This window comes from Stegastes partitus, unplaced genomic scaffold, assembly GCF_000690725.1.
Source record: "Stegastes partitus isolate 25-593 unplaced genomic scaffold, Stegastes_partitus-1.0.2 Scaffold632, whole genome shotgun sequence".
Taxonomy (NCBI): domain Eukaryota; kingdom Metazoa; phylum Chordata; class Actinopteri; family Pomacentridae; genus Stegastes; species Stegastes partitus.
In genome coordinates, this window is record NW_007578363.1 from 275,930 (window position 1) to 298,207 (window position 22,278).

At 43.5% G+C, this 22,278-nt stretch overlaps 1 protein-coding gene across 1 annotated transcript in view; it reads left to right on the forward strand.

Moving 5' to 3' along the window:
* Positions 1-22,278, forward strand: part of ptprt (protein tyrosine phosphatase receptor type T) — a gene marked incomplete at its 5' end in the record, with an annotated part of 345,648 nt that overhangs the window by 237,919 nt on the left and 85,451 nt on the right. The window contains 4 exons of the mRNA XM_008289688.1: positions 1,005-1,034; positions 13,393-13,547; positions 19,819-19,899; positions 21,618-21,653. Of these exons, the coding sequence (XP_008287910.1) occupies positions 1,005-1,034; positions 13,393-13,547; positions 19,819-19,899; positions 21,618-21,653 (302 nt within the window). The remainder of the gene's footprint in view (positions 1-1,004; positions 1,035-13,392; positions 13,548-19,818; positions 19,900-21,617; positions 21,654-22,278) is intronic.

A 22,278-nucleotide genomic window follows, 5' to 3' on the forward strand; every position in this document is an offset into this window, starting at 1 on the left:
CTCCTCCTCGCTTCCATTTGTCCCTCTTCTTCCATCTTCTACCTTTTTCTTTCTCCTCCTCATCCCACGTCTGTCTGCTGACCAGCCTGTTGGTGATGGAGGCATCAGTGGCGTCTCTTAAGTGGATTTTTATTTATTTTTCCTACTCAAGCATTCATGTGTTATTGGGAAACCCACAGGTTAAACAAATGTTTAGCGTTGGTAATCCGTAGCGTGATGATAAAATACCCACGTGAACCTGGTAAATAAAGCTCCGTGCTAACACATTAGCATGCACGCTAAACGTCGTAGGAAGACCTTTTTTGAGGAATAAATTAAAATTTAGTTTCATGCGAACCTTAAATTTTAAATAAAAGGGAAAAAAATGGACTTCAAAGTTAGGATATATACATAAAATAACAGCTCTTCTTGAGCTATCTTGATTTACTTTACAAAACTAAAGGTGTAAGACGATTAAAATAATTCTGTCACTGGATGGATAGATAGCGATCGCTCCTAATAGCTAATAACAGGCGAAGCTCTGTCATTTCTTTGACGGGTTAAGTGATCGTTTCACATGTCGCAGACCTCCTTATTCCTCTCATTTGGTTGATTAACTACTGACCACTTTACAGCTGATTTATGAAGAGAGAGTGTTTTAGCTGTTTTAAGAGCGTATTGCATGTCCGGCTTGTAAAAGTAAAGACCAGATGTAGACAAACATATTGACTCGACAGACAACAGAGAGAGACAAAAGAGAAAAGCACATGGGCACACAACGAGATAAACTTCCTGTTCTGTCAAACTGTCAGACTGATAGGTCAGCAAGTGTACAAAAAATAAAACAAAATCCAGAGAAACAAAGTTAAGAGACAGTAAAAGTTTTCATATGAGGACACATAGACGAGTTTTAAATACCAACAGGAGTAATTCTTTCATTCAAACCATGAACTAATCCAATGTGTTTGTCCTTCTTCTGGGTTTTGCTCTGTTGTCATCATCGGCCTCACCTCACCATGCTTCAGAAGACATGCTTATTCCTACTCTTATTACCTGTAAGTAGAGATTTCACACCAGGAGTGACTCCTTTCTCAACCCATTATTTCTTCTTTGATGCCTACGTTTTGACTGTCATGTTTTCTTGCATCCTGTGTATCACGGTTGAACTCCTTGAGAACCTTTTTTGAATGTCCAGATATTTTTCAAACCTGCAGGATGTTCTGATTTGTGATATATATATATATAAAAAAAAAAACACCCCTTGGCCATATCCACGTCTCACCTGCTGGCTACTTACGCTGCATGATAACAGCTGTACAGGACGACCTGCCAGAGACGCTGATCTGATGCTCGGTAGACAAACAGCAGCCCTGCAGCTGCTACATGTCATTTGGCAGGTGGATTAAAAGTAAAGGTGATGTAAAATGCAAAAACAGATGAGTTATACGCTCACACCGTTGCGTCCAGCAGCTTGCAAAAAATGCTATTAGCTAAAAAAAACATGCATTTCTTTTTAATAAAACGTTATTTTTCTTCCAAAACCACACGTGACGTGCTTGACGAGGTGCTCTGCCTCATGAATTTATATTGTCAATGTGTGTCTAATGCCAAAAAAAAAAACTTTACTCAACATCCTCATTACGCAGTCTTTGTACATTTTCCATCATGGCTAAAACACAGCACTCATTAAACTTTCCGTGCACGTTCCTTTAATGTGGGACCCAATATTGACACTGTAATTAATACTCAATCTATGGCGAAGCACTTCTCCTCGTTAGCGAGCGTGTGCTGTATGCTGTCTGGCCGCACCGACTCCAGCGAGTGGAAATTTCAGTCGGACTTCATCTGCATTGTTTGCACGGTCTGTCTCTTAAAGTGTCTCACCCTAAAAGGTCAATGTAATTCACTGTTATCTTCTCCACCAAGTGGCCATTTCCTGCTTATTAACCAGTTCTAATGAGGAGCTATTATAGCTGTCTGTTCATACATGCACAAGCACGTACGGGCCGCACACACACACACACTTCAACACACACATCCCGGCATACCTGTGCAATCACATGCACTCTGCTGCCCTGAGCTCACCTGCAAATCCCTGCAGAGAATTTCTAAAAACCTCCCCCCAGCCTCTCCAGCTGTCTTCAAAGCATCAGGAAATTTCCTCCGAAATCTGCAGCAGAGTCCTAACTGAGCGGAACATGTCTGAACTTCTTCCCCATAATAGCCCCCCTCAGGCTGTTTGACCCCACCAGAAATGACTTCTTAGCGGTAAGAAAGTGGCACTATTAGAAAACAACAGCCGTCGCCGTCGCACTCATCGGAGAGAAAACGAACATGCACGGCGGTGTTTAGTCTCCTACAGATGTTCCCTTTATGGAGACGATATTACGAACCCATGAAAACATTACGGTCAGAATCAAATAAACACACAACCACGATCTGGCACAAACTCCCACTCACTCACTCACTCACTCACTCACTCACTCACTCACTCACTCACTCACTCACTCGCAGAGCATGAGCTCAAGGAGTAACCAAACATTTATAAAGTGTGATCAAAAAGTTACAAAACTGTGCCTACAAAAGGAAAAAAATCTAAAACCGTACCTGATTTGAATTTGTCCACCATCACAGGAGCTCCCAGCGTTTCTGCAGCGCCTGAAAGTCCTGCCATGTAAACACGAGCACTAAATCCTCTAAACTGTGCCGATACAGCAGCTCTTCAACCTGAATCGCATCATGTGGAAGAGGAAACAGTACTTAGGTGTCTTCTTCTTAGACAATGGAATTTAGGAGGTGGTTCTTTACCAGACATGTTTCGACTGGAACTTCAGTCTTCCTCAGAGGCGTCAGCTGATCGCCGTGACGTGTCGTTTATTTGGCTTTCCTTATGGGCGATCAACCGGGATGAAGGCACCTTCATGCTATCACACACTTGGGACTCTCTCCTGCGGGCGGCGGTGGGGCGTGGCCAATCTGACAGAACTGACACATCTGTCAGATTGGCCACGCCCACAAGGAACACCAAATAAACGACACGTCACGCCGATCAGCCTCTGAGGAAGACTGAAGTTCCAGTCGAAACATGTCAGATGAAGAACCATCTCCTAAATTCTATTGTCTGAAAAGACGAAACCTAAGTACTAACTCAGAGCAGACAAAATGAACTTGCTGGACGTATCACGAGGAAGAGGAAACAGTTGCAGGGACTCAAACCTGGTGATGTAGTCGGATGTGGAGTCGAAAAAAAGATGCTCCGAAAGCACCACAGTTCAGGTTATTTGCACCAACTGTTCTCCGCAGTAGGACGTTATAGTCCTACAGTGACAGAACTTTGGTCCGTGGTCAAAGAAAATGCCGCTCATTATAGAAACTGCAGCTCTTCCACTGAAAAACTGTTTCTTCTCCTGGTGGTAGCTGCAGACCCACCTCTCCTCACCAGTGATGATCCTCCACATGGAAGCATCCAGACTACTAGCTCACACAGAACGTGATATTTAATCTCTGCTTCACTCTAAGGTTCGCAGAGACATTAGAAATAAGTGATGCGTTCTGTGCACAAGCGTTACGAGCAGTATTGGAACTTTTCGATCACACCTTCCAGATGATGCACACGTAACATGAAAAAACACAGAAATTCACAAAGACCTGCATTTATGTGTTTGAAATTAGTGACTCATAGATCCTGACTAATACACCGGCATAGCTGATGCTCTCAGTTTTCTGTTGATTCCAGGAAATATTATGTTTTATTTATAAAGGTTTATTATATTTCAGGGTTTTGGGGCTGATCATGTTAAAATGATCAGCATGAATCATAATGTCCACTCTCACACAACTGTCATAACTTTAAATAATTATTCTTAATGTACTCAGCATTGTCAATTATTAACTTATTAATTTGTGATACAATTACAATTATAATGCATATGTTCTGTGCTTTTATTGCACTTTTATGCCACAGACGCATGACGTAGACCACAAAGACTTTGTCATGGTGCCCCTTTACCCACTAAACCTCCACACAGAATTAAACTAAAACAGCAAACGACACTTAATCTGCAATACTTGGAGTGTGTATTACCCAGGGAAATAGTCCTGGGGATCAGATACGAAATATTAAATCAGATTTGAGGCAAAAAACTTAATCGTGACCTCATACTATGTTTTGACATATCAGAATATTTTTGTTTTCATTTCATTTTGAACATAAATATCAGCAGCAGCCTCTGAAGTCCAGATTTTTATTTTTTTTTTCTCTAATGTAAGTAAAACAAGCAAAGTAAGGAAATAAAACAAGTGCGATATAATATAGCAACAAATGTGTCGTGAATTAATATTTAAAGAAAAAGGCCAGAAAAATAAAGGATCTTTTTTTCTGAAGATCTTCTGCAACACACGCGTGTGCAGACGCTGACATATACATACATACACGCACCGCTATAGCCCGAGGATGTTTACTGTTAGATGAGAGGGGGATTTAAATTTGTGCAAAACTCCTGCAGTCCTGCTGTGTGTGTGTGTGTGTGTGTGTGTGTGTGTGTGTGTGTGTGTGTGTGTGTTGTGTGTGTTTTCTCCCTCTGTCTTTTCAAGCCCCTATCCCTCTCTCTCTTCACCTATATCCCTCAATCTCTCCCTCCCTTGCTGGGTCTGCTTCTAAATCCTGTGATACGCAGATGAAAGTTTGTTTGGGCTTCGCCTACAGCCTCCTCTGGAGCTACTGCTGCCATCCTGAAGTGACTGACTGCCTGTCTGACGGCGGCGCTGGCTGGGGATGGCTTGAGGATATTTGAGCTCTGTAGCTGCCAACCAAATGGCGGAGGCCATTCTAGCCATAATATGGGAGTTCTGTCAATCCCTCGACAAGTGAAACAAATGTCGTTTCCCTTGTTTCATGGGATGCCTTGAGGTCGCCCTGTTAACTTGCCAAGCGTCTACTAAAATAAATCCAATTCCCTCTGCTTGCAACGCTTTCTAGGAAAGAACAATACTTAGAAAATGGTGAATCTTTCTGATGTCCTTGTCTAAAGCTGTAAACACATATATATATTTGTAGCTTCAGAAACGTTTGTAGAACATCACAGACTATATGTAAAAGATATTTAAAAGATGGACTGTGACCTCAGGGTTGGCATTTTGCTCTCACGCTCTTTTCAAACCACATCTAACAACAAGGGGCAGCTTTTGACACCATCGTATCCTGTCAATCAAAAGGTTGACTCGCCCTAAAACGTACTTTATCGTCTGTTTTCCTCTGATTGGAGCCGTGAGTTACAAAATGAACTTCATCCCGTATTGAAGAAGATGTAAAACTAGCGAGTGAGACCATCAGCTCATGAGGAAAATGTTTACTGAGGTTACAAATCCCAGAACAAGTCGCCTCATCTTCTCATAGACTTCTATTCAGTCTGACTTCTTTCTGCAACCAGATGAGTCGCCCCCTATTGGCCACTAGACAGAATGCAGCTTTAAGGAACTTCCAGGTTGGTTTTCCATCCATCCTGAAAACTGAATACTGAATAATACGCACATTAAATACATTAATTAAACTGTTTAAACTATTTATATCAACAGATGCTAGCAGCTCGAGAATCTGAACCCATTAAAAAGACCTGGTTAAGAATTTATGATACATGCCACTCGTTGTTTTTTTTGTACCTGATTCATAAACTTTGCAACTAGAACACACAAATTTCATTCGCACTTACAGATAATAATGAGACATAACGAGCACATTGCCTCTGTAATCAGCACAACTTAACCTTACAGATATCATTCCCTCAACCATTTAGAAAACATTTTCTCAGTTCCACGTCAAATAACAAACTTATTTTGACAAACAAAACACGACTCGGCCGAGCTAAAAGTTATGTCGTAACCCTGTAAATAAAAGTAAAGCTATTAAACACAAAGTAGAATTAAAGGGATTAAGCACCGACCTGTTGCGTTTTTAGGCGATACAATAAAAGCCTGAATGTGCTAATTTAAACAACACAAACTCTTGCTTATATAGCTAATGGATTAGACCCATAAGGGTTTTAGTGGAGGTGTCCCAACGCATATAGATTCCCACGGCGGCGTCCTCGACGCTTTGGAAACACTGAGCGCCGAACCTCAGTAATAAATTTCACTAAATGGATACACAGCATTTGGGAAATGAACCTTTCAAATGCTCATGACACCTAATATATCACATGAACAACAATTAAAAAGCTGTTTTTTTTTTTTTTCTTCCCCCCTTCAACCAAAAAGTGCCGCCGTCGCTTCGCTTCACTTCATTTCTTCTCATTTCGTGTCCCTCGGCGATAATGTCTCCTCTCAAACCCATCAGGGGGAAGCGCTCGGCTCTCGTAACCTCCGCAAAAAAAAAAAAAAAAAACACACAACGCACATCTCTCATTATCGACACATCAAACAGACTGCAATTAACGTCGCCGGCGGCACAAAGTAGTCCATGATTCTCGCCGCGGTCGGCGCCCGGCGGGGTAACCTTAGCGCTTAATGAACTGCCGCCGTGACATTCATTAAGGGAGGATTATGTGGCGCTCATTGCCACTTACAATATGCACGGAATTTGTCATCTAAACGAGTCCATTATTGGGATGAATGTGCGATAGGTGGAGGTGTCGCCAAAGAGCGACGGGGAGGAGGAGGAGGAGGACTTTCTTATCTCGCAGGTCTCAAGTTTCAGCGCCTCTCCTTCCACATTACACCTGCCTCCTCTGCATTGTCTCTCCTTTTGTCACTCTTTTCCCTCCGTTATCTTCCTCCCATTCGTCGCCGATCTCCATTCTCTCCCTCCATCTCTTCCATTTTCCTTTTCTTCGCTCGCCTCCTCCTCCTCCTCCTCGTCTCCTGCCCACTTTCTGCCAAAGTGCAGTCAGATAGCCAGGAATAGGCCACTCTAAGCTCCAATCACACAGGAGGTTTTGAGGCTCCGTCGCCCATAAATTGGTGTGGAGTAGAGCAGAGGTTGAATCTGGGGCTTGATGGAAGGGAAATGATTATGGGAGAAACTCTGTCGGGCCGTTCCTCGGCTTCCCGTCTCTTCCTTCTCCTTTCTCGCGCCTTCCCCGTCGCTCTTCCTCTCGTCCTCGAATCGTTTCGTTCGCTTCTCGCTCCGTCTCCGGGATTCAGATCTTTCTGCTGTTTTTCATTCCTCTGTCTCTTGGCTGAATTGCTTAAGTACTCAAGGGCAAGCACAGCTCATCATCTGATCCCAGACTCACCCACGCGCACACTCGCTAATATGCTTACTGCTTTAATTTCATATCTCTACGTATCTCCCTCTCTCGCGGTCACACACACACACATATTATTGCCAGCGTTCTGTGAGCCGGCGGAATGATAGGGATGAAAAGAGATGTTGCCTCCGCATTTGACCTCTCGCTTATTGCTTTCTGACCCTCGGAGGGCTCGGCAAATGCGACTCGCGCACAATCCGCAAACACACAAAGATCACGGATAAAAAAAAAAAAAAAAATGTGCACAGCAAGCACATTTGATTGTATACGGTGGTATTATATCGAGATGTAAAGGCGCACAGACAATCCAAAACCTCAGATACGAGCACCGATATAATCTCCATAGGACTTTTGTTCCTATTGGATGATTCTGCGGTGAAACAAAACAAAGGAGATGCAACTAGATTACAACCCTTTTTTTCCTTTATATTTAATTCTGAAAGCATTTTCTGACATGAAGAAGCTCTTGTTTGTTCAAAAAAAGCTGTTTGAGCCTCTTCTTGGCTGCTCTTACCAGTCATGAGTCATGTCAGCTCCGTTCTAAACACTGCACATTTCCTAATTTATTGATCCACGCTTCATGCTTAACCCAGCTGCCTCTGTGACTTCTCGTCTGGATGTTAAGCAGCGCTGCCCACCGCCGACACCGCACACGCCGCGGTGACACATTTAAGTCTAGACGTGCCGAGAGAAACTTGATTATTCACTGCCAATGTTCTGAATAATGCCCGCACTGGCCTCGCGGTTCCCTCTTGAAGTTTGCTGTGCGCAGACCGAGCAGTCTTTCAGAGGCACATGTAAACAGGCGTACTGGGCGGCTTCGTGATAAGTCACTGAGAAACACGCCCACTCGCTGCCCAGCGCCGACCGGCAGCCCAACACAACAGACACGTGTAGCGCTCGCACACGGGCGAAATCTCACTCAACGTCCTGCACACGCGGCACCACGGATCTCGAAGCGTGTTTGCTCGTGAACCGAGAACGTTGCAGCCAATGCTACGCGGTTCGCTGCACGCCGCTCGTGACTGGATGTCAGACACTTTGAATAACTAGAAGAATGTGTTGGTGGATTGTGGAGGAGTTTGTTGTTATTGTTGTTGTTGACTTAAGAAAAAGAAATATAAGATGGATTTTTGCGGATGACTCAGTTTCGATACACATATTAGCGATCAAAAAAAATCTGTTCGTTTGCAAATCGCAGAAGGCGTGAACGAACGCAGCCGTGGGAAAATTTGGTCGCTCCAATCCAACAGCTTGTGGGCAGCGCACGGGTTCTCACGGCGCTACAGAGTGTTTTACAGCTACAAGACGAATCATGTTCTGGTCAGCAAACAACGTGTGAAACAAAAGGATAGCAAACAAAAAATCAAAGTGGAGGAAAGCTTATTGCAACAAATGAACAGAAGTTGTGGTCGCTTTGGATGATCCAGTCCTGTCGGGCATCCAAGTGGTCACGGGAACAAGAGCCTCCTAGATGTTTGCAAATGATCTTCATTTGTACATTGACTTCAACTGGATGTTACCAGACACAATATAGACATTTATAATAGCTAATGTGGCTGTAAGGATTTATATCCATTTGTTTTATGGCCGCTTCATCATGTATAGCGAGCCTATCCCAGCCACCAGTCCATCACAGAGCTGATAGACAGTCAACCCATACACTCACACTTACAGCCAGTTTACATCAGTTACCCCACCAATCTGTGGACTGTGGGGGGAAGCTGGAGTCCCCAGAGAAAAGGAAGATCTGCAACTCGTGCTTCCACAGCGGTTATGTGCAGTAAACAAGAGCAGACGTGGTGCAGCACACGCATGACACCAGCTCGTGTAAAATTAAGATTAAAAAAAAAAAAAAAAAAAAGCTGCAGTTCCTCAAATGGCCACTTGAGGCTCCACATGCGAGACCGTCCTGTTAAAATGCTCGACTTTACAGCAGAAGTGCTTACAGTCTGTTTTAGTGTCTTCTGCTCATTTCCTTGTTCATGACAACAGGGGAGTGAATTTTTATATAACTCACTCGTTTAAATTGTATTAAAGTTGTTAAGGGGCTACTCCGCTTTGCAATTGTTTTTTTAATTAGGTGAAAGGTCGGAGGACTCAGGTGCTGGCAACACACTGAGCTATAAAAGCGCTGTTTAGTAAACCTGTTGGAGGGTTTGTCCATCTTTTTTTTTGTCCGTTCTATGATTTTTAACCTCAGTCCAGAAGCGAGCAGTCGGGTGGAATTATTATTTTTGCTATAAGGTCACTGCATCGGTCGACATAAATAAATGCAACAGGTAGTCTGCAGGTTTCAAGCTTCCTGTCAAGCAACAATTTGAATCTATGAATCAAAGTCCAGATGTGAATTTGAGCAGCAAAAACCATTAGATGCTAACGCTAACCCTACCTGTATACATGTGTGCCGTCACTTCTCTGTTGTGTGATGCTTTGCTGTGCAGCGTTAGATACCTCCTTTTTTCCCCCCTGCCAGTTATTAACTGGCCAATGACTGAACAAAGTGTGAGTTTTCCGTCAAGCGGCGCACAAACGTCGCAAAGAACGATCAGATCAGACACCAGCAGCTAATAAGGCGTTAACTGTACACAGGAATGCCATTTAACCACAATGAGCTGCGGTGAGACGTCGGGTTTTTTGTGTGTGAAGTAGATAACTATTATGTTTCTAAAGAAACCGTGTGCAGCTATTTTGAAAGTCGGTGAAACCGGCTGTGCTTATTGGATTTCAATGCAACCCCCAGATGAACCCCGAGCTTTCAGGGCATAATGTTCTTCAAGGTTACATCATGCTTTGCTCTCTGCTGCTTCACAAGCACATCAAAAATATTTCTGTTACCCTTAGTGGGGGGAAAAAAATACAGGTTACATATAAAAGGAAGATATCTGGTGAAGAAGAATTCATCTAATTCTCTTGATCTGCGAGAGCTTTTGAACACGAGCAACTTCCCACTGAACCAGGAGCTTTGATTATTGTTGTTCACTACTTTAAAACCTCTCCACCGACAAAGGAAGAAAAAACATCCTGATATATTTACTTTCTTTTATTTGGAACAATTTTAAATTTCAATTAACTTGTGGAACATTTTAAAGTGGTTTCAGCAAAAGACGACGCCATTGTTGTGTTGTGCTTTACTGTTTTTTAATAATTACAAATGCAGTAGAGAAAGCTAGTGGGAAGTAATTAGGAGGTATTTCTCATCAAGGTTTGGGAACTGTCCCATAACAACTTTGCATAACACTGCACGGGGATCCCGGGCTAATTCATTATACGTGCTTCGATGCCTTTGATTGAAATCTAAATCTCAATTATTGTAGCTACATATCAAATTACAGACGATGCACGCGTCGACTTCTGAACCTCGCCGCTGTTGAACGAACACGAGACAAAGGGAAGCAAAGTGGTGCAAATGGGTTGATCAGGGTTTTAGCCACCTTTTAAAAGTAAAGTTTTTCATCTGCAGAAAATGAAGCGCTCTACTCAAGGTGCTGATGAACTTTGGGGGCATTCAAGCTGCACCTTTCTCCTCCAACCTCCTAAACCCAATGGTGCATTTGGGTGATCCTCAGCAACCCGAAAAGTCAAAACGTAAACACCAGCAGTCCATTTAGTTTAACCACCTGGTGACAAATAACACACTCAGCACAAACAAATAGCTCGTCCTTTATTCATTAGTCCACCAGAAACACTTGTTAAACGCACCAAGTCGTTGTTTACTGATGGCGACCGACCCTCAGAAATCAGGAGCCGGGCTCAGATAAGGCGGACTGACGGAGACGAGCCGATACGAGCCGTATCTCTCTTCTATCATCACGGGCAATTTGAGACGTCTGGACAGTAAGATGTGCGAGTTAATGGCCCTTGTGAGGAAACAAGGGGATTTCTCTGACTATATTTTACTGAGGAAAATACTCCAGATCGCCCATTTCAGACGGTTCGGCCAGACAGAAATAAATTAGAGCGGCAGGGAAGTAGACGTAGGGGTTGCATCAACTACAAATGGTCACATTACTGCCAACAAATGTGTCTGCAGCTCAGATGTTGAGCTGTTTTTTTTTTCTCACTTTCTTGTATTCTTGGATAAGTTCTGAACTTCCAGAATCTTGAGCAGCTGTTACGAAGCGACTTCCCCTCCAGGGGTGAATACAGTTTTTCTGATTTTGATATTTGGTGAAACTGAAGGATTGTCTGAATTCTCCATTAAACACAGCACACAGCAGATGGTTAAGATCCTGAAGGCTGCAAAGGATAAGACATCTTTTTTTTCTTCTTCTCCTATTAAAATTCAGGCTTTTATTTTTAATTTTTTATAGTCACTTATGAAAGACCCCTTGAAAATATGACAAGGGCCTCTCGTGAAAGTCTGGAAACGTGGATGTGGACACAGCTGTCTGGTCCAGGTGATGCTCCAGCTCCGGTTTCCTCGTATAGAAGCGAGTCAAGCTGCAGAACGCAGAGACGGAGTTCATTGGAAAGGTGCACCGCAGGAAATGAAAACCTTCCCGGTGGAACCACGTGTCACATATTAAAATGAAGAACGCTAATTATCGCTTCTAGTATTTTCAGGTTCACGTTTCTGACTTCTCGAGGGGGGTTAGCTTTTAGGAGACACGTGGCGGTAAAAAATCCGCTTCGTCTCGCGCGAATCCGCCGGACGATGTTGGTGCTGTAACGGCTCGCTGTCGCCGCTGCCATCTGGTCTCTCAGCGGACCTAAAACTGAAGGTTCAGGTAGAACTCAAAGTAGTGGGAATGGCCGACAGATGGGTGTTGTGGCGTGTGAACAGTGATAGAAAAAAAAAAAAGGAAATCAAAGGATAAAACCGCACTCGAGGGACGTCTCATCAGCGGTAGCTACGCAGCTACACTTACCGTTATATATATAAATATATATAGCCGATGTGGAAGCCACCCACTTGTTCCCCGAGTGCTGAATGTCAACCTCTCCCCATTGAATCATACAACCTGTCCTTTAATTGCTTTGCAGGGGGACAAAAAAATTTTCCTTTTTAATTTCTAAGCCCTTTACAACAAACAATTACGGGGTCACAGAAATATTTCTCCCCGTTCGTCACGTAGAAAGTGAGTCATCCTGGAAATGGAGCTGTTTAAGTCCACTGAGTGATGCCATTAGCTTGAAAACAAAAAAAGGTTATGCAGAGCTGCTCAGCCGGCACTGTCAGGGAGGTATAACTGATGCTTGACACGAATTGTTGAGAAAAAAATCCGTCTTTCCTGACATCGTGGTCGACGTGCTGCCAGTTATTTTACTATAATATGTGAATTCGATGCCGCTGAATGAGGTGTTCGATTAAAGGAGGAGTTCCAAAACTCAAATTCAAGCCGCTTCATCATGTATAGCGAGCCTATCCCAGCCACCAGTCCATCACAGAGCTGATAGACAGTCAACCCACACTCACACTTACAGCCAGTTTACATCAGTTACCCCACCAATCTTTGGACTGTGGGGGGAAGCTGGAGTCCCCAGAGAAAAGGAAGATCTGCAACTCGTGCTTCCACAGCGGTTATGTGCAGCAAACAAGAGCAGATGTGGTGCAGCACACGCATGACACCAGCTCGTGTAAAATTAAGATTTTTTTAAAAAGCTGCAGTTCCTTGAATGGCCACTTGAGGCTCCACATGCGAGACCGTCCTGTTAAAATGCTCGACTTTACAGCAGAAGTAAGCGTGCTTACAGTCAGTTTGAGGTGAATGGATTAAAGGAGGAGTTCCAAAACTAAAATTCAAGCCTCCTTTTGTTTTTTTCAAGGCTAGAACTGTAGGACGCCTGGACGTGCTAACGATATTTCGGTTAGCCAGCGTAGCTTTTTCTTCCTCTTATAGACTCAAACATGTGTTTTATGATGACAAAACGACAACCCGGAACGACTTTAAAACAGCCCTATAAATATGAACTGGTGTCTAATAATTCCCATAAATCTACATTACAACACTTGCACTTACAGATTGTTAAAACAATAAACGGCTAAACCTGTTTTAATTATTCATCTATTTACTTTGTTCTGTTTTCTGCATGTTTTCACCATAAATCATCTCCCAGACGGTGCCGCTGGTTCTGTGATCTGTTCTTTCGTATCTTGGGTTCACTGCATGTGGGTTTTACTTCCCCTCTGCATGCACGTCCTAATGTCTGATCATACCTTCTGCAGGAAGCTGGCGAAGAAGCAGAAGGAAACCGCCAGCAGCTCCACTCAGCAGAGGGAGATGGGTCCGGTCACCACGGCCGACAAGAGCACCACCAAAGTCAGCACCCTGCACAAGGACGACCCCTTCTCCACCTCCAACCAGGACCTCAACGGGTTCAGTAAGTCCACACCCTCCCTCTGCCTTGAACCTTAATATACACCTGCTATAGCTGCAGCCATCGTGGAGGCACACCGGAGAATATACCGTTCAAAACAAACGCTATATATAACCACGGATACATCTGCGGAAGATTATTGTGCTGTGGGAGTGCAATAATTAAAAGAAAAAAAAAAAAAGAAGAGCAATATAGACGGAAATAATTCACCCGTTTTTTTTATTTTGCTGAGTTAAGTTTTGTTTGTAAAGTTTTGTTCTGCCCTTGTCTCCACTCCAAAGATACACCAGGTCCCTGTGTCATTAATCATTTTGTCACATCATTTATTCAAATAGTGGACATCTTATTTTATAATAAAACCCTCCATATGGTCGTCTTTCACCAATAACAGCAGTGTGCTGTGCTGCTTCACTGACTCCCCTCTTATTTAGTGCTGCTCTAATCATTTTCTTCATCACACCACACAGTATTTGTCGCCGGCCATATCCTCGGCTGACGAAAGTTAGCCGGCCTGCGTTTGTGGGTGCGCGCGTTCCCCCATCTCCTCGCGGAATTACATGCAAGTGTGTGAGTGTCTCGGCGTAATTAGACGGGACCTCTCAGGAGGGCATTTTTCTCTTGAAAATGTCAAGCTGGCCTTTTGTGAGCGCTTGGCCGCTGAAAGCCAGGGGTGCTGGAGAGGGACTAAGTAGCGAGCTAATGCCGGCCGTAATTGCCTGCACTCTTCCTCTAACTGTCCACGCTGCAGTTCTGACGTGCAATAATGTTTTTGCACTGGAAACACTTAGAGCAGAGCACTTCTATCTGGACCTCACCCACCTGTAGCCGCTCCAAACTGGGAGAGAGTTATCGGCTTTCGTTTGTTTTGCGGCGAGCGGATGGGAGCTAACTTTCTTTCCCGACCTTCACAGTTTGATTGACTTGTCGTGTCGGACGTATTTCTTACCCAACAAGAGTCTGTTAATCTATTAATAGGAGTGTGTGTGGAAGCGTTTGGAGTATTTATAAGATGGGAATTGGATATATGATAACATAATGTTTATTTAATAAGTTATGGATTGTTTTTTTTTTGCTTCTAGGTAGAATAAACTAGACCTTGCCTGGGGGCCAAATGTAGTTTTAGCATTCAAATTGGTTTTCTTTACCTAGATTTGGGGCATATGTGAAGTGAAGTCTGGGAGAAAGCGCCAGACTTTTCCTTCTTTTCTAGTTGCCCTTGGATAGACAGTAGAAACATGACAAAACTTTCCAAAGGCTACTAACGCTCCATGATATCCAGAGACAAAAAAAAAACAAATTTCAATTCAGTCTCTTTTGCTGTGTCACCCGCGATGCCTTTCATCTGGCTGAAACTGCGAGCCCTGTGGTACTCTAAGGATAATTCAAAGCTCTCATCTGGGTCATTATGACAACTAGACGTACATGCTGTCAGCAGTCAATAGTCAACACTCGAGGCTAAACCAAATCTTCCATCATTTGATATGACTTTAGCCTTTATGTCAGGGAAAGAAGAAATGTTTTTGCATTATGCAGCTGGCTGTGCTTTTATATGTGTCTCACCATGAAATGCCGGCAGACGAGACATCTTTTCATAATAATAGAGGAGATGTGGCGGTGCTAGAATGCTGTATGACTTCTATGAATTTGGGTAAATGTTTGCAACAGTCCAGCCCCAAAACAAGGAGTCTCCCGATGGCAGCCTTACCTCAGAGACCCCCAGAGTCTGGGACCACAGACTGTACAAAAGATGGACGTAGCTACCGTGTTGGTTTCTGCACTGAGAAAATGAAGCCAGGGTTTTTCTACTTCCTGGTTGACATCTTGGATTTTTGGAGCCAGTGACGCAAAAACCGTCAGAGGGGGGCGGAGCCATAGGAGCAGCGATTGGTCAGATGGATTGAGAGGCGGGCCCTCTCTGCCCCGCCCACATTTACCGCCTTCTGCTCGCTTCGTCTGCATCGTCGCTGCCGACTGTCAATCAAGCCAGCCACGCCCCTTGCCCCGCAACATGTTGACGACTTTTTAAAAATTCAGTCTTGATTTATTTTCAGATTGGCCACCTGATCTCTGGATCTGACCATGAAAACTAATAAGAAAACAATCCTGAGTTGTAGGAATGCAGTATTTGGTGATCTGTGATCACTTCTTTTCCAGTTCCAGTCTATGGGAGCCAGGGCTTTGTGGAGCCAGCAGCTAGTGGACGTAGTGATATTGCAGGTTTTTGACACTTCCAGGTTGGCTTCATTTTTCAGTTGCTACGTCCATCTTTTATACAGTCTGTGTCTGGGACCACCTCGGCCTCCTTGTGCACAGGAGACGTCTCTCATGACCACAACTTTTAAGTAACTGCACTGCAAATCAAATCCATCATCATGTGCTTTGGAACACAATTCTGCTGTTTGGTGTGCAGCAGGGCCACATTATGAATGTAGAAACTGTCGGGTGCAAACAGCCAACAAGATATTACTTTAGCAGAAGTTCATCTGTTACTACATTACTTTGGTATGTACACATGTGGAATTACCATATTTCCAAAGCTGCATTTATCCTGTTCTTCATACGAACATGGCATGATGACGTGAACATATCTGTGACGGGCTCATGAGTAATCCCAACCAGAGGAATGTGTGTGGCGATGGACACGGAGCTGTACGCAGGCTGTAACTATGATTAAACGTGATGTAAATTCACTATTATTCTTCATCACCAACACGCCGCCGCGCAGACAAGCAACCAGCGTCGTCGGAAAGGTCAGGCTGCACGGTTTTTATTCCAAAACGTGCTGCACCTCGCTGCTCGCTACAATGCAGAGAGCATCCGTCCGGCTCCGAGGGTGAGGATTTGTGTCTTCGGAGCTGTGTTATAACATGTGCATTTGAAAAAAGAGACAAAGCAAACACACACATGCACCGAGCCGCAGTCCCCCCATCCAGGCTCGGTCCTAATGAGACACAGGAAAAATGCTGACACAAGGCAGGGGACCCAATAATATTTGTGCGAACGGACCCTCGCAGGGCAAATAACCTTTTTGTGTTATTGCATTCTCACCCCGTCACCAGCTATCTTCACAGGACATTGCTGTCAAAGCAGATTTCTTTTTGGTATGCAGGTACACCCCTCGCTGTATTAAAGTTGAGCCTTCCTTTTTTGCGGCGCATTAGCATACAGCGCCGGTACGCATGAGACGAGAGGGATTTTATCACAGAAGAGGAGAAAATATGTTGTGTTTGGGGGTATTAGGAGAGGGGAGGAGGACGAGCAGAGGGGAGAGATGAGAGGGGAGGCGGAGGGAAGAGAGGACAATGGAGAGAGGAGAAGATAAAACTTAAATCATCCGCGGTAGGGAAATTGGGCCATTGTACCAGAAAACAGTACAGCAAACAGAATATGAATAAGAATGAGGCGAAGGAGGGGTGCAACACGGATAATTTTCACATCAGGAAACTATCATCATATTCATTTTTTTTTTTTTTTTAAAGACACGAGCAAAATTACAAACGCCGGATGAGGTCGGTGTCAGCCCGCTGACATTTATTTTTAAAAACTCAGTCGCTGGGAATCTTTTCAGGTTGTTTTATGGCAGGAAACGTGAGGGTTAAAGCCGGCGAGCTAAAGAGGAAAATCGTAGGTTTTGTCCAACTTTTACCACCGATGCGAAACAGCGCAGGAGCAGAGAACCAAAAGTGAATTCAGAGACGCTAAATAACCCGGCGTATACCTGAATGTATTTGCAAAAGTGGCAGAAGAGCGGAGGCATATTCCTGATATCTGCTCAGTCGGTATGAAATGAGGGGGAGAGCAGACTTGTGTAGTGGAAGCCTTTGTTAACCCTCATGCATGTAAAACTACTATATATGCTAACGTGCATGATTAGCAAGTGGCTGCCGAAGGCCCGTAGCGTAAATGACAATCAGCTGGAGGTACGCGGACGCACCATCCAGCCGCAGGTCCTCCTCCAGATAAATGTGTGTAGGCCGCCTCTGATATCTGCTGTGGATTATTGAACAGGCTTAGCTAGCATATAATATGTCACAGTCAGTCTGCCAGCAGTCCCTCTAGGTTTTATCTTATTGTGTGTGCGTGCGCCTGTGTCTATCCTACATATCATTTATTTATAGGCCTCTCGCAGCCTCTGTGAGAGATAGAGCGTATCTGCAAGGACGTCGTAGCCATTAGTCACTGTTTAGGAAAGCAAGCGCTCTCGGCGAGTCGCATCTCTAAGCAATGGCGTATCTGCTTAACTTTTATTTATTTATTTTTTTTGCAATTTTGACCCTATTCGCACGGTGGCCAGTTTGAGCCGGTGATCTGATCACGTTCGAGAGGAAGTTGAACCAAAAAGCGCTGTTTTATTTTGCAGGATCTCTCAAATGATAAACATTTCTTCCACCGTCATTCATCTCCATGATTGCAAAAAGGTCTCTTTTTTTTAAAACATATGGCCAAAGCCGTCAATCTTTAGCTGCGTTTGTAATCGGTAAGTGCTCGCTAAGTGCCGGGCCAACCGACTGACAGAGTGACGGATAAATTACCTACATATGGACGGATGGATGACGGCCGATGTGGAGTCATGATTAAATAACATCACAAGTGGAAATGCTTTAGGTCCTTTTTTGAGTGGAAAATCACCGTAAATCAATACAGAATTATTGCCATTGATCATTTTCTAGCATGTGATGAAAGGTTTCTGTCCTGACGTGAGTGACCTCTGTTGAAGTGACAGTGACTCCATCCGCGGGCCGCGACGGCTTAATGGATGGTTTGATAAATACATGCGGTGGATTTTATAAATAGCTAATGGCTTTTTTTTGACTGTCTGTCAATCATTTCTAACTTTCTCCCTGAGCGATCACCTTACATGGAAATATTGCTGAATTCACAACACAGCTTTGGAGAAATTATTTTTAAAAAAACGTAAACAACAACAGCTTTTATTGGGAAGTCGGCGGTATTTAAATGCAGCATATGTGAACACAGAGGGCAGGAAGGAAGCTAGTTTAGGTTGCACTAGAAGCACTAAAGGCAACATAAAAAATGTCCCTCAGCTAACGTTAGCCACATTAGCCGTGCAATTCTCAAATTTTTGTGTTGTCGTGCTAACATCCAAAAATGAAAGTAATCCACTGGGGGTTTAGTTCCTCAGATGCTGGGAGTGCATGAGGACTCTTGTGTTCACTCTTGCAGCCAGCAGCAGAACAGTTAGCAGTTAGCGATTTAGAGTTAGCAGAAGAAGCTGTAGGGTTAGCTGAACGATTCAGCAGTAAAGGAGCAGGATTATATGCAGTTCCCTTGTTCCCACTTACAAACGGAACAAAATTCCATCTTTGTACGTTCTTTTGAAAGCAAATCAGATCTTTTTAAGCAGTTTGAATTGAATTTAAGGTCTTTTTTCGGGAGGGTTAAAGGTCACTGTAGACATTTGCCAAGTCAGCACATTTAGATTGTGCCATTTTTTTTTCCTCCAACATTTCCACTCCTGTTTGTTCTGCTGTCCTGTGCACAAACATGCAAGGAACATAGCTTTTGTGGATCATCCTTGTCCTTTTTCCTATTCACAGAACACAGAATGGGACCGCTAGCAGAGCGTACGTAGCTAAATACTCCACCTTTAGACGGCCAGGCTAGCCGAGTTAGCAAACAAAACCGCTATTATTCCTGAATCGAAACCGGCGTGTGAGTATCACACGGCCGCAGGAAAATGCTTTAATTTCACTCCGTTTTTTTGCCGTTTTCTTTACGTTTCTCGCCGTTGGTCCGTTCAATTTAGCCTCCACCTCCATTCTTCATGCGAGCCGTAAAATCCGTTGTACGTATTGACCGGCATTGAGAGCATGTCAGATTAAAGTGCATGCTCATTGGGACAGAACCGCTTTTATGTTTTTGCAAAAATTCAATATCGGGGAGCATCGATGGTGCCATTAGTGTTATTGGATCGCAGCTCGTGCTGTTGAATATGGAGCATCGATCTCCCATTGTGTATGCTTTCATTGTTAATTGTGTCCTGTAATGATGGATTGTTGGGGTCACAAAACTAACCATCTTTAAATATTTTTTTTTGTTCTCCACCCCTTCGTTTTACATTTCAAATCCTCATTTTATTGTTTTTTTTTTACCACTATTCCCCAAATTTCCTCTCTTGTTTCTCTCTCCATCCACCCTAACCTTCGTCTCCTTTTTCACCTCCTCTCCCCTCTATTTTTTTTTTGGTGTGGTTGTTTTCTCATCCTCTCATTCACCTTCTCTTCACCTCCCCTCCCTCCTGTCTCCTCCACAGCCTCGCCCTCCCCCTGCTCCTTCTCTGTGCAAGGAAGCAAGACGCTGCAGAGCAAATCCCTGCTGAATTCCTACTACTCAGGTATACACTTTAAACACACATGCACACGCCGAAGCTTTGAAGTTTGCTTCAAGGCCGCTTTTCTTCTTCTTTTTTTTTGCAAGTGGGGGGAAAGTTTACTGTCGTGAGAGAAACGTTGTGGTCATCAGTGCAAGATTGTGGATGATGTCTTATGTATGTTTTTTTTGCTCTTTGCATTGTTAGCCGCACATTAATCACACAATCTGACCCCTTTCGCACAGAGTGACAATCAAGGCACCTGGAGGCTCTAAAGTAATGACGGCCTTCAGACGTAACTGCAAGTGGGAAAGTGGGAAAATGTATTTTTGTTCCAAATTGCTAGCTTAAGTTGTTTGTCAGGTAGCATTTTAAACACATTAGTACTTAGAGAAAGCGTGCCGTTGCTCTCAGTGTAGGTATTCGCGAGAACATTGCGGGTTATTGCACGAAGAAAATGCTCCTTAGCGTTTAGCTCAGCAGGATGGAAGTATTAACCCTCTGAACCTCCGTGGCAGGTGTGAAAGGTGCATCATCTTTTTTTTTTTTTTTTTTGAAAAAAACATCAAAATTACAATATTTATCAGAGCCAGAACCTGTGAAAACAGACAGAATCTGACAAATCCTTAAAAAAAAACATATATAAGTCCAGAATCTACGCTTAAAATCGAGATATTTCGTCCAAATTGCTTTTACCGTAAATTCCAGACTATGAGCGCACCTGAATATAAGCCGCACCCGCTAACTTTAAAAAGAAAACTAGTTTTGTACATTTAAAAGCCGCAGGTGTCCACGTTGGTAACATGAGATAATTACACAGAAAGATTTTGTAGACTTTAAATTAAATACGTACCGCTAACATACGCAAATACATAAATGCTTTTTTGCCTACCAGGAAAAGTCATTGATCGCTATCTTCATCTTCCTCCTGCGCACTAAAACCACTAAAGTCTTCAGTGTTGGAACTGAACAGAATCACTTCGTCACACACTTCCTCAACCTCTCTGTCGTTGTCGCTCTCGATGTCGCTTTCGTCTCGAGGCGAATTCGTAAAAATCCATAAATTAGCCGCATCGTCGTTTAAGCCACAGTGTTCAAAGTAGCGGCTCATAGTCTGGAATTTACGGTATTTTGCTCATCTCGTATCAAGATTCTGTAAAATAAAAACAAATCTTTAACCTCCTGCCCAACTTTAAATGAGTAACTCAGCTGCCACCAACAGTCACGTCACAAAACCTGAGTGATTTTTTTGGTTGAACTGCAGGCCATGTTTACAACCAATAGGAGTCGAGTATGTGAACAAATTGAAAGAAAGGAATTAAAATTGTAAATATTTCTATTTTCACGACATTGTAACTTTATTATAATGAACAGAAGAGTTCTCTGTGCTTCTTGTGCTGCTTCCCTTTAATTGGAGGGTTAAAGACGGCACGCTGTGGCTCCATTTACTCATACTCTAGTTACTATTAATAGTAGTTGCTCGCAGTAATTTCGTGGGTTATTACATGGAGAACATGTTAATGGTCCTCGGCTCTCAGCTCGGCTGGAAAGCAGCCTTCAAAACGTGCCCGCAGGTTCTTTCTTTTCTCTCCATTTCTAATTCCTGCTTGTGTTTGTCAGCAGCAGTTTGGATTTACTGTGGCTTCTGCAGCAGCGTGAGGACAGGTTGTTGTAAAAAAAAAAGAAGTTTGTGTGAATTCACTGAGCTTTTGTTTCCTTCCTGTGTGCCGCGTTGGATCCAGTGTCCAAAGAGCCGGTTCCAGCCACAACTTCTATAGGTGAGAAAAACAAGCTTTAATTCCATCACGCCTTTGTTTGTTTGTTTGTTTGTTTGTTTCTCTCGGCTCTCACTTGACCAAGCTGTAATAATCGGGGTTAATGGCGGTCTAACACGTATCTCTACCTGCGTGTTTGTGAGTGCGATGACGTACGTGGACGCTAGCAAAAAGACGCGCAGTTTACGCGTCAAATGTCAAAGCCATTTTCCACTTCCTTCTTTCTCTTCATTTCCTCTTCTTCCCTCCCGTGGGCCAGATCGACCAATTCGTTGCCAAGGAGGTTGATTCGGACACTGCCAAAGTCTGGTCTGCACCACTTAACACAGATGTAGAAGTCTACGTACCTCGGTGACATTTGTGTGGCGCTCTGCTTTTATCGGACGCGATCCATTTTAAGTGATGATAGTCATCAGCCAGCTGAGGGCTTGTCGTCCTCACACCACTCTCTTTATCTCCTCCTTTTTTTTTTTTTTTTTTACTCCTTCTGAAGCATCTTTCCCTGAAGAAAATCACTTCTTCTACATTTTTTTTTCAGTTTCTTCTCCTTTACATCTCACCTGTGCTATTTTTTTTTTTTTTGCATCAATTATGAATGCCAGCAGGCCCACAAAGACAGAACTGCACT